General features: G+C 34.2%; 1 protein-coding gene across 1 annotated transcript; it reads right to left on the reverse strand.

Annotated features, from left to right (window-relative positions):
• Window positions 1–3654: 3654 nt before the first annotated feature.
• On the reverse strand, window positions 3655–4773 carry LOC150098411 (core alpha-(1,3)-fucosyltransferase-like). Its single transcript, XM_090405201.1, has one exon. It carries the CDS (start codon window positions 4771–4773, stop codon window positions 3655–3657), a length of 1119 nt encoding a protein of 372 aa, XP_090261327.1.
• Window positions 4774–14163: the final 9390 nt, after the last annotated feature.

The following is a 14163-nucleotide window of genomic DNA, read 5'->3' on the forward strand; positions in this document are numbered from 1 at the left end:
TCTAATCAACCCTTTCTTTAAATAAAAGAGGAAACAGTAGCAATAAGTATGAACATAAATAAGAAGGCCTACATATAATTACTTGCCTTAATTAGAAGAAAAATTATTTAGGTATTTAAGAAAATTATAATACAGTAAGCTCTCGATTTAATGGACACCCTGTTAATTTTAAAATGCTTTTAACCAAGGTTTGCTTATAATTAAATTAACAGGTTATTTTTTATTATTAATTTCCTGTTATTAAAGGTTATTTTTGGAAAAATGTTCATTTGTTTATTTCAATATAGATCGCAGAATTGTTTTTTAGAGTCTCAAAACCACAGCGAGGTTATAAGCAATAACACATATAGAAAAGTTTTTTGAAATTAAACTTTTCATAGATACAGTACTTAATTTTAATTACATAAAAGTTTCTACATAAGTAAAAACATGTAAATTAACTAATTTGTCAATTTTTTAACATACGCATTCGGAAAATCTACTTTATTATATAGTGGACTTTTGGATTTAATGGACATCCCCTTGCCTGAATTAGTCCGATATATCAAGGTTTTACTGTATTAGAGTAAAACGAATTATTAGAGCTCAATGTAGGAGGTCCATTAAGCTCTGTTAAATCCATTCATGAGTCAATTTTTCTTGAGAGCAATTTCAGATAAAGTGAATCTATTTTTCTATATGGAGCATTTTTTATTCCAATTTTCACTTGTGGCAGTTTTAATAAAAGCATTTAAAAATTATTTTACAAATAGGAAATTGATTAGCGTATGAGAAGATACCCCCTCCCCACTACCCATTTCCTAAGCTTATAATTATGAAATAAATCAAAACCGATTCAATTAAATCTAATTTATATGAAATGCATTTTTAACCTTTTGATTGCACAAAAAATAGTATTTACCTAATAGCTCATATATTTTGTCACATCATTTTTCACTTAAGGTGTTCTGGATGCCTACAGGGTTTTGATGGGGATTTTCAAATAAGATCCAACACAGCAATTAAATTAATGTGCTTTTAAACACTATAATGAAAGATGAACCATGTCCCTTACAGGAACAAATCTTTAATCTCTAATGCCACCAGTCTTACACAATTTCCTTTGCTTGATCTGTTTAGTAACATATATTACCAAGCTAAAATCATTCCAATTTCTTTCTTTAGAGTATGAAAATGAAATGGTCATACATCACTTACATTTTTATTGCATTCCCACAGTTTTTATACATGGGTATATTTTATACCAACAAAAGTGATCAAAGACTAAGATCCTTTCTTTCTCTGATATTAATACAGTATTCAATTACTGAATTAAATTAAGTACATGTTCAGATCTGTCCACTGACGACATCCCTGGATCCTTCAATTCCAGTTTTGAAAAATGAATACATCATCCAATTTAAGTACATAGTAGCCAACATCAGAAATAACTAGTACAGTCTTGAAAATGTCACCTGAAGTTCAGTGGGCATATAGTGAATGTTGAAAAAAAAAAAAACTACATAGCACATTGTTTCAATGGTTTAAGGAGCACAGTGATAAGTAAGGATAAAGTGGCAGCTATGCCCTGTATAAGGCACTGATCAGACCATACACGGCCTGTTATGCTAAAATCTGATCTTCATACCATGAAGATCAGATTTTAGATGTGGAGAAGGTCTAGACATGAGTGACTAAGACAATATCTGGAGTGTTGGGTATGGAGGGATTGAGGAAATGCAAACTGCAGAGTTCAAGTGTATAAGTAGAAAAGAGGTGATATGATAAAGACATTTAAGTTATTATTATGATGATTCAGGTCTCCATGGTGTCAAAAGACTCATTGTAGGAGGTCCATCCTAGAAAACAAAGTCATCATACAATTCCTTAAACTCACTGGCCAATCGTGCTCTCACCACTATCCGGCAAGGCATCTCATGGTTCAACCATCCTCCATTCAAAGAAATCTCACCTTCTTGCTCGCAGCTTCCTTTCGTAACTCCCAAAGGATGGTCCCTTGTCTTCGCTTCCTTCCCCTGTTCCACCAAGCGAAAGAACTCCCCAGTGCCAACCCTGTAACTACCTCCTCAACAGTTTAAAAGCTCAATCATATCACCTCTCCAAGAGATTTTTACCAGATTAATACAGAAGGGATTATACACAGAGCAAGAGGATAAGAATGAGAGGAATTCCTTAAAGTTGTACAAAAGTGTGAATGCACTACCAAAATGTGTTGTGAATGCCAGGAATAAGTTTAAGGTTAAGAATGTAAGATATGCTGCTCAATAAGTCCTATTGACCAACCAATCTATGGGCCTAACATAAAAATAAATAAATAAACAATTAAAAAAATAAGTGAGACCTCCCACAATGACACTGACTCTATGAAAGTTACTATTATATAATACAGTATTTACAAATAAAAGAAATTAAATACTATATTCTTCCTAATCTTCAGTCCACACAGTTAGTCTAGTGGCTATGTGCTTCGCAACCTGGGGAAGGAGTGTCCTAGGTTTGATTCCCGTCTACAACGTGAGGAGCTTAAGGATCTTTCTCAGCCATAGCCAAGTTAGTCGGTCTTGGGCTTGGACAGCAGGGTTCCCCCTCCCCAGTTTATCTGGGGTTTTTCATTCCGCAAGCAGGCAAACCGGCCACGTGAATACACGCTCCTACAGTCAAAAAATACATCCACCCCAGCGGCAGGCCGGTTGGAGGTTGTACTAACAAAAAGTCACATCAAAATGTAACATGCAGACCGTGCATTGGAAGAGGGATAAACACGTAGAGGATGAAGAATTCTTCCCAATCTTCAACATACTGAATTTTCGTGATTCATTTTGTAAGAAAAACTTTTGCATGTTTTCTTAACCTATATTTACAAAAGTCCCCATCCCTAATCCCAAAAGTGATATCACAGGTTTTTAATTTTTTTTTTATCCCCAACCCCTTTTCATAAGACAAAAAATATTACCGACCCTTGGCAGTACTGGTTAAGTTGAGGTGTTTTTTTTTTTTTTTTTTTTTTACATGGTTATATTTAATATTATATAATTCAATTATTATAGTTTAGAATCTTTTCATATGCATATAAAAATAAGAAATTTAGAAAACGTAAAATGACAGGTTGTATTGTACAATAATTTGAATAGTTCTGTAATAAATATTTAATTTACTCATGTTTATCAATGCTTGTTGTGATCCCTAGAATATTTTTTTCATAACCTGCAGATTAAGAACCACTGGGTTATGTAATTAACGACCAAAATTGGCACTATCTTAAGAATGGACCTTAACAGTTTTAATACAAAAATTTGGGAAGGAGCAGGGTAGGCTATATATAACTCTCATATAGACTATTGCAAAAACTTGGAAATGCTGAGGGAAAAAAAAAAGATGCAATGATATGTACACAAAACAAAAAATGATTTAAAACTATGAACAAATTATTGTTATAAAACCACCTCAAGAAATAACACAAATTAACCAACATTCAGTGCTTTTCTTGTAAAACAGTAGGTGATTCATTCTTTGCTAGCAAGAAAAGTTGACAATTAAAACCATACCACATCCATATGTCATATATCACTGTTAATAAAGGTGCTGGTATGCTGTACTGTTGTGTACCATTCCACAAAAAGCAATGACCAACATACACATACATAAAAAAAAAACTCAGTTATCTTTTGGTTTCCAAGTTTTACATTTTGCTTCATCAAACCACCATTTATGAAGATTTGTATATACAGATGGACGTCCAGAAGTATCATATAGCTTCCTGCAAATTTCACAAGCATAATGTGTGTGTTTTAACACATAATGTTTTTTCCATTCAAAATAACTATTGTATTTTTTATCATCTTTGGCAACTGACAACAAATATTGTGCTAATTCTCGAGGGGAATGAAATGCCAAAGCATCAATATAAGAGTTTGGTGGCCCAACTTTTGAATAATCTGCTCCTCCAAAAACAACAGGAATCATATTTGTTTCAAGTATGAAGAAAAATTTTTCTGTTACATAATCTTTACAGATGGAATTCTCAAATGAAAAGTAAAAACGATATTCTTTGGCAACCTGATTATAGCACTCTTGGGACATTTTTGGTAAACATATTTTATCTCCACAGCTGCCATAAATATCAACTGGAATGCTTTTCTTGAACTCTTCAACAAAACCTTCTCTGTTACTAGGTGTGTGGCAATTACTTGAAAACCATGCCACCATTCTGGTCTTGTTCAGTGCAAAATTCTGAAGCTGTGCAACAGGACTAGGACTGTGAAAGATTTCAGGGTTTAATACAACTTCAGAATCAAGTCTGTATGTTACTGTCCAATTCATAAGACCATTCAATGGTGTCAGAATGTTTGGTGTATGTGGTGGAGATTCATGATGTAGAAGAATCCATAACTGCCATGAAAATTTTGTTGGAGGCATATCTTCTAGATTAATATCTCTCAGGTGAAAAATAACAGCATCTGCTTTGGATAACATACTACGGTTGGAAGTTATGTGACAGCTAGATAATGGGCACTGTAAGGATTTTAAAGGAGGAATATAATCAACTTTTGTAAAAAATGCTGTCCAAAGCAAAATTATTTTTTCGGTGTGAAAAGCAGTTTTCTTTTTATCTATATTCACTTTGACTTCAACTCCTTTTTGGTGTCGGTAGGTATGCCGAAGCAGCTCACGCTTAGTAGTATCAACATCTGAAAATGAAATTAACTTGAACATGAAAAAAGAGATCAGCGCTACACTGATAATGAGAACAAGAAGTGTTCTAGGCAGCTTCATTTTGGTAGAAAGGAAAAAAAGTGATTATGGATTAAATTCAGATATCGTAATATATATTAATTTTTATTTTTATATATATAAAAAAATTATAAACAAAGGGCATTCAGAACTTCTTAGTTGTAAGGATAGCTGACAGAGATCAAGTTTCCAATAGTCATCATCTTCAAAGATTGGTTAAGAAACCTATAAAAAAATATACCAATATTAGATATTTTTTGAAAGTTAAATGATGCAAACATTAAAAGATACTCTCATGCCTTATTTTCAAATTATTTCTTATAAATAAAATATAACCATAGAATGAACTGTGAAGTCTCAGGGAGGAAAATACATGCTTTATTTGTGTAAGATTTTGCAATACTACTTGGTAATTTACCATACAACATACTTTCATTCAAAATTCATTTCACTTAACTCTGGATTGCCTTTTTAGATCTGTTATTCATGAACCAGATGGTAGCCTTCATTTCTCAGTTTTTAGAAAGAAAACACATATCGAACTTTACATTCATTCACACTATCATAATTGCCAAAAACCTGGCCCCATTAAGACACTAGTACACTGAGTGTACACACGCACGCACACACACACTCTGCTCTACTGAAATGCTGTTTTCTCAAGAAATAAATCACACTAAGTCCACCATCCTTACTAATGCTTACTGAATCTTATATGAAAACAAGATAACTGATCATTATAGTTTCCCTGCCATCTTCTTCTATCATATAATAAATTTAGTTTAATCCTTTATCCAAGTGTGAGCAAACAAAGTTTGCGCCTGAAAGTATCTTCAGGACTGGGGTAAGGTAGCGCAACACCAAAATTTTTTATTATATTCTAACCAAGTGAAAAATAAACTTTCTTCTATCATAATAGTGATAAAGAGGTGGTCCATGGTGTTACCATTTCATATGTTAAAGATGTCTTGAATGGCATTGCCAAACTATTTAGATCTGTTACAAGATATCTACTTTTCTAGGAATTTGATAAAGACAAGTGTATCAAATTCCTTGCCAGTGTGGATTATTGTAATTTGATCCAAACAGGTAGATTGTCAGCTGCACATAATGATGAACATTTAGACTACATTAAGATCCATGATCCAGAACAATCAGGACTTCCAGAATACACTATCACCACCAGACATCAAATCTTATGGAAGAAAATTAAGGTTCTCCATAAAGTGATAATCTCTTGGAATGTCTTTACAAAGAAAGTTATGAAACCTTGCTATACTGACCAAATCTAAATAGAACTGATGGACTAAAATTATTCCTCTTATGGGAAATAGTTCTTCTCCACATGTTCCAGAAATGATCTAATTATTATTTTAATTATTTATTATTTTTTTTTTAAAAAATCTCTTGTTAAAGTTATTTGTACTAGAACTTTAATGTATTTTGATCATGATACCTATATCATTTTTTTTTAATGTGGTTACCATCCATGAAGGGTTATCACCAACCGTATAGTACACTTTGCACAGTGGATGGGCTAAGGATTTTTTTTTTTCATTTTTGTCAATTTTATATATTTGTTGTAATATTTTTAAATTTATTTTTACATGGTCCAGAAATCCTGCTCTAGTGACCAAACATGGAACTTTTCCAAGCCACTTCAGGCCTCCAATAAGTGGGACGGTAGTCTCACACCAAGCGATGAAATTCATATTCCACCTAAAGACAATCACAAACGTGCCCACAGCAGGATTCAAACCAGTGACCAGTTGGTTGGAGAGTGGGTACGCTAACCACTTTGCCAACCAGGCTGGTGGGTACATACATTTTGCATGTTGAATCTACCAGTTTGTTCTTGTTGTTCAATTTGAAAATCATACTGAAGATGACCTTGATACTAGGGCAAATATTTTACACCAATAAAATATTTACGTAAATTAAATCCATATTATGTTTTACTATCTTCAGAATGTGTAACACTTATAAGCTAAGAGGGCAAATAACACTATCAGAACACATACTGCAGGCTTTAGTCCCAAATAGCTGGAAGGTTTGAATAAGGGCCAGAGCAACCAAGGATATAATTATTATTATTATTATTATTCCTGATACCTCCAAGGAGTCCGAAGACTCATCGCGGGAGGACATCTTCAACCGTCTCTACACCTTACCTCTACTACGAATCAACGCCATCTACCGCCCACCTCCAACACCACCACAACTAGTAATTTTTGTCTGTAAATTGTGTGTGTTCTGAAGGGCCGATTTGTATGTATGCGGGATGAAAAACCCGAGTTTCCGGGAGAAAAAACCCTGCTACTTCCGTATGAGATCTGCTAACTCACCATCGATTGAAATCGACCAGATAAAGATTCCTCCCGTCGCGACGAGAATCGAACTTAGGCCTATTCCAATCGAAGGGCGCAATGTACGGTCGTTCTTCCAATTGCGCCACGGAGGCGCTAGAGATAAGACTAACATATTATGTCTGTTAATTTCATGTATTATTGGGCCAGTATAACTGTTGTGCAAGATAACCAACAAACCCCCAAATTTCCAACCACAGGACAAATGCTGCAATATCCTCATAAAGGTGCTACAGAGACTAGTCCCAAATAGAAGCATCTTTACTTCTTCAAGCAATATACAAGAATTCTGTAATTATTGTTGCAAACATTTGATAATTATGTACTTGGAGGGAGGTGGTGGGGGGGGGGGGGGAAGTAGATGAAAAAAATTCAATATTATAATTCTATACATTGAAATTGGGGGGAAGGTGTATGTTTTCTTGAAAGACACATTATTATTATTCATGACACCTCCAAGGAGTCCGAAGAATCAATGCGAGAGGACACCCACTGTACAACTCCCTGTCTCCAATACTATACCGAACTTCTACTACCAAGCATCTACACAACGCCATCTACCGCCCACAACCATCACCACAGCTAGTATTTTTTGTCTGTAAATTGCATGATGAAGGGCCGATCTGTCTGTATGCAGGATGAAAAACCCGAGTTTCCAGGAGGGGAAAACCCTGCTACCTCCGTATGAGATCAGCTAACATTATGCACCAAATTCCACACCGATCCAAAACCAAACTTGTAACAAGGACTTGAATGCTCACAATATTGATAACAAATGACCCAACTAATGTTTTTATTTATTTATTATTATTATATATAGGGAACTGTCTACACAAGGTTGAGATACAAGGGGAATATAGTGGCAGTGACTGTGATGCAGTATGGCATGAGGTGGATGTTGATAAGATGAGATATTCAGCCAAGTGTTGCTAGTTGATATAGGCTGGGGAATGTTGAGAGTGGAAACAAAGAAATGCATAGACAACTTGACTTAGTAAGCAAAAGAAGGGGAATGAGTGATTTAATTATGACAATACTGATTGGAATGAAAAGATGGCACCTAATAAGGAATATTAATAAGGATTAATGAGCATTATAATACTCCATAATAAGGAGTATTAATTTCTTGATTTCAGAAGGGACAACTATCTTAGACACATGAGGGAGTGAGAGTCTTATATATGATATCATCAAGAGCATGTGCTTGTGAATGAAGTGTCTAATCTTCACCTAGCTGGCAAGAGTAACCATGAAGTGATCACCTTTTTATGGAGAACACATTTAGTACACTAGGTACTGTGGGTGGGCAAGAAGGGTTGTTGCCAGTCATACAAGAACTGTGAAGATAGAGTATATGTGAAACTACAGAGCTGGTGATTATGAAAAGCTAAGTAAACAACCTGGAGCTATAGCATGGAAAGAGGAGTTGTGTGAAATGAGATGGATGCTGTTTGGGCACTGACCAAGTGCTATTTAACAGCAACAATATCTATTCCAAGATAGGAGTGAAATGATGAATGAAGAGATTAAGCATGAAATCTAGAACAAGACACTGTGGAAGCAACATAAGATGAATGTTGGTAATAATCAGCTGCATGAAAAGTACAAGGAGCAGGACAGGAAGGTGACTTGGTTAGTAAAGACAACAAAAGTGCAATATGAGCACAAATTTTTAGGCAATTGAGCCAAGAAAAATTCCTAGTGAACTGAATCAATATGTCAAGTAGACAAAAGAATAACTATAGAAGGAGGATGTTAGTTGTTGACTGATGCAGAGAATATAGTTGATTTTCAATGAGTGAATCAGTTTATCAGCATATTTCATCCTTATGAAGACATCATGAGAGGCTGGAGAGTAGAAGATATATGGAAAGCAAGCAGGAGATATATGAAGAATTAAGTAAACTTGAGGTTAATAAGGCAGTAAGAATTGACAATATATTACTGCAAGTTTAGAAGGAATGCTCTGGGGGAAGGGGGACAAAAACAAAATTAAAAATCGTTCATAAGTGTGTTAGTTTCACACATACAGTCTACCCCAACACATACAGTCTACCACAATAAAGATTACATCAAATCTATTACCATCCCCTATATCCAGGGCACCTCTGAGAAAATAACCAATATCCTCAAAAAATATGACCTTACTTTTGTTACAGACCATATAAAAAGTTGGCATCCCTTATCCGCTCTACCAAAGACCAACCACTTACCCTAGAGCTACCTGGTGCATACCAGGTCCATTGCAGCTGCAAATTGTCCTACTTTGGCCAAACAGGCAGGACAGCAAATATCAGGATTTCAGAACACAAAGACTACATCTGGTTTCACCAGTACAGCCGCTCTGGGCTGGCAGACCATGCCTTAGATATCCATCATAGAATTCGTTGGAAGAAAACAAAAATAATACACCGCAGCAAGTTTAAATATGAAAGATTATTCAAGGAATCATCAGCAGCTCTAAAAAACGTTCCTACCTTCAACAAATTTGGGTGCATGAAACTACTCCAAATTTGGAAGACTTACATTATGAGAATTTCAGCCCAACTGCCAAGACAACCAAATTAGCCTGCCAGAGGGCACCATTAGAACTTTAGGAACAATATTAGTTTCTTGCTTTCTTCCTCATTTGCTTTTGTTAGTGTCTGCGTGCACATACCATATCTTTATGTTCCTGAAGATGGCAACATGACGTTGCCGAAATATAGAAGTTATTCATTAAAGTTGCCTTTAATTAATATACTTTATATGCATTGTTAATTCCATAAACTAATTACCAGTTACATACAGTCTAGGAGTTATATAATTAAAGACTACTTTCTCTGCTTATGATGTGAGCCAGGATAATTGTTAAGCATTCTAATAAATAATAATTAGGTACCTTTGTAATTGTTTTTTGATAATTTCACATCTCATAAATCAACCATTTATTACTTTTTTTAAAGTAACATTTCAATCTTTTCTAAATGCTGTGGACAGAAATGGATTTGTTAATACTAATACTTTATACTGCACAAATATAATATATTTGTGTAGTATAAAGGTTGGAAAGAGTTATGACAATGACGACAGTAATGACAAGTCCCTTCAGAAAGATTTAAATAGGCTGGTATCTTAGAAACATGACTGCTATTTTCATTTTAAACTGCAGAGTGAAAAAGGGAAATGTTTATACTGTATTAGCTGAACTGAGCTCTGTTCAGCAGATGAAATTCCAGATTTGAGGATGATGGTCAACTGAGGCTTGAAAGGTTAAGGGACACATTGCAAGAGTTGTGCGAACAACAGTATTTCTGCTATGATAAGGAAGACAAGTCAAAAATACAGAAGAATAGCAGTTGTGTTACTGATTAGGCCACGCTAAAAACTACTATTATGCAGATTTAATTGCCTAGTTTCTGAAATGTTGATCAGGACTCTGCAATGTTAGCAATAGGAGAGGTAAACAAAGATATTTAAGTGGGCAAGGAGATTTGAAGATTAATACAGAAATGATTATTCATACAAGATGCCAAGAAGTCCTTCCTGGAAGTTATATTAGAATATGGTAAGAGAATTGGGAGTGGATTTATTTTTTTATAGATTTTAAGTGATAGATGTGTGGAATATGTTGCATGTGAAGTGTGTGAATGAGTTTAGGGCATAATACTACAGATTTCATTTTACTGGTAATGAAACCTCCCATGAAGATCTGAATATAATAAATGAGTAACTTGTTTATTCGTTTATTTTATTTTTTTTATTTGTTGAAAATTGGTATCAAATTTCCATTTGATACCAGAGGCAAATGCCTGCTTGTCTGTCTCTAGCAAAAACCCTAGTGTATTCCTTAATATTTTTCTTTTAGTGTTTCATTTCTGGATAAGACTTTCTGCATTTATGTGAGATGAAAATAACTTAACAGAGATTTTGGAAATACTGTGTCAAGCACAACATTAATGTACCCAAATTTTGAATGTGCTTTTATTATTTGTTAGTAGTATTTTTTTTTTCAGACATTTTGTGTTATCAAAATCTCCTTTGTCTGTAGCCAAAAACATTTTTTCGAGCAACAAATTTCAGAATTAAGAATTTTGACATTTAATCAACAATGGCTATTCACAAATGATTGCACAATGATTATCTTCCATCCCATAAGCCAACCTGACCATAATGTGGAAAGATTTTGAGCCAAATTGTTTTAGATTATAAGTAGTGCTGAAAGACTGAAACAATGATAAAAAGATATAACATGAAAATGTACTCTGAAGAGAACACAATAATTATACAAAAATAAATTTCTACAATAAGTACAGAGATCAACAGAATCCTAAGGAAATAGGCCAAAGTTATGCACTTAAATCAAATGAGTTTCAAACAATCTTGTGGAATTGGATGGTTGTTATAATTAATCTACCCAATTTAAAGGAATGTGATACTTCAACATTTCGAAATTAGGTCTGCCCTCCCGCTCTTGCATGATAAATTACCACCAGATGGCAACATTGGCCTGCAGTCTTTATATGTGTGCATTTAATCCCTACATATCTCTTTATAGGTAAGTAATTCATTCCTGGATATGTCTCCTAGTAACAAAAACAAAAGGAATTCTTGTAATCCAGGTCTTTATTTACATGGGTATTTATTTTTTGATTAGGCGGTAAAAATTACAAACCCTATCGAAAATATACCTAGTGTCTCCGTAAGTATCAAACAAAGAAAATAAAACAACAACAAAAAAGGGGAGAGGGAAGAAATGTGTATAGGCCTTCAAAAGGGTTATGGCTGCAGACTGACATTAACAGTTACGTTTTTCGTAGTACGGGGAGAGGGAAGAAATGTGTATAGACCTTCAAAAGGGTCATGGCTGCAGACTGACATTAACAGTTACGTTTTTCGTAGTACAATTTTGGACCCTGTCAGGTCTATAAACATAAATGTTAGCATTTTTTTTTTAATTTACATGTCGTTGCAAGGAGTTATAAAAAATTCGGATATTAATATGAACAATACAGACAAAAACACAATTATATGAGAATGAGAAAACACGCACTCATAGAAACTTACTATACCACATTCTGCAATGTTCATAGACACGGTTAACATTGCTTTCTTTTCATTATGTTTTTCAATGTTGTCATTATTTCTCAACTGAACTTCAATAATTTAAAACTTACCGCTAAGGATGTAAACCTTCATGCTTTACGTACTCTCTCGAAATATGAAGTATAATATATCACTATCCAAAATAGTTGTCAGTTATTTGCACTAACGAGATATCCATTATTTTTAATTCACATCAAGTGCTTTGAAGTAAAAAAACGATGAAGTTTAATTAGTACCGTACAGTTATACACGCCCAGTCACCTGATTTGTTTTCGTGCGATAGGAATACCTGAAACACCCATTACTAAGTAACACTTATCATTAACGCTTGAATACCGCTTCCTCACACAGCTATTATTGGTAGCATATCTGGTAGCCCAGGAGATTCTTGAGTTGAAATTATAAAAATCAAATAAAAAAAAAAGCACATTTAATTTTTTTTCACTTGCTTTTCCATTTCACAAAGTATATCTGAATTTTTAGAAACAATTACTTCAATCAATAATAAAATAAATACTGTACATGGAAAGCTGGATAAACTTTTTTTTTCCTTGCGCTTCTCGGGACAGTACGATTTCGGATTCTGTCTGATCTTTACGCATATTAGTATTAATATTATTACGATTATTATACGGGTGTCTCCATGGAGCTAGAAGGCTAATCGCTGGAAACCCTATATTCACACACATTAGCACTATTCGTTTTTGTTAAAGCAGGTTGCATTTACACACGCGCGCGCGCGCGCGCACGCACACACACACACACACACACACACACATATATATATATATATATATATATATATATATATATATATATATATATATATATATATATATATATATATATATATATATATATATATATATATATATATATATATAAATGGAGTAAAACCTGGTTTTACTCCATTTCCCAAGTAAGCAAACAGACAAATAAGTCAAGTTTGCGCCTGCAAGTGATGCAAGTCTAGCTGATCCTACAGGTAGTGCAAGACCAAGGCAACTCGTGGTAAAGGTAGCATGAGCTCTGATCACTAATCTTTATATTTACCCTTAATACCAAAACACATCTCCAAGAAGGAGATACATGATGTTTTGTTTTGGCCTCTTGCCTTTAATACATCTCCAAGAAGGAGATACATGATGTTTTGTTTTGGCCTCTTGCCTTTAATACAAAACATCATGCATCTCCTTCTTGGAGATGTGTTTTGGCATTAAGGGTAAATATAAAGATTAGTGATCAGAGCTCGTGCCACCTTTACCACGAGTTGCCTTGGTCTTGCACTACCTGTAGGATCACCTAGACTTGCATTACTTGCAGGGGCAAACTTGACTTATTTGTCTGTTTGCTTACTTGGGAAATGGAGTAAAACCAGGTTTAAAAATTGCTTGGTATTCTTAACATATATATATATATATATTTCCTTTCAGTAACTGACAAATCCTATAACGCATGAATAAAATAATATATGTGTTAATTAAATAAAATTCCTTGTTTTGTAATTAAGACATAAGTCCTAAAATGGGCTTGAATGATTCTTTTTTATTTTTCTTCTCTTGAAGATATGTGTAGTTAGGATCAGTCATGTTGCTTGGGGGGAAAAATAGCTTGGAAAAAAAATTTCGACAGTAGAATGCCATTTACTTTAGGGTTTCAGCATATCCTCATGGTAATGTCCATGACTCTGTATTGACAGAAGAAAGATCCTCCTAACAAGTTCGATACTATTAAAAAGTACAGGAACTTTTTATAGGTCTGGTGTCAGCCTGTTCCAAAGTTAGCTCATTTTTGGCACAGGTAAATAGTACATTTGTTATTATTATTCTGAAGAAACGCAGAGCATTTCTAACCCCCACAACTTTAAAAAAAATCGGCAATAGAACACCTCATAATGTACTAGTAGGAATTTTTTCTTTAGCAAATAATGTACATATAAAAAGTGATAGAAGAATAAACAGGTGGTATACCGCCAGCCTGG

This window comes from Typopeltis vanoorti, chromosome 15, assembly GCF_054136105.1.
Source record: "Typopeltis vanoorti isolate ZY-2024b chromosome 15, IOZ_Tvanoo_1.0, whole genome shotgun sequence".
NCBI classification, from domain to species: domain Eukaryota; kingdom Metazoa; phylum Arthropoda; class Arachnida; order Uropygi; family Thelyphonidae; genus Typopeltis; species Typopeltis vanoorti.

What these genes read in the sequence shown, in the direction of transcription:
- LOC150098411 (XM_090405201.1), bottom strand. Translation starts at nt 4,773, where the DNA reads ATGAAGCTGCCTAGAACACTTCTTGTTCTCATTATCAGTGTAGCGCTG.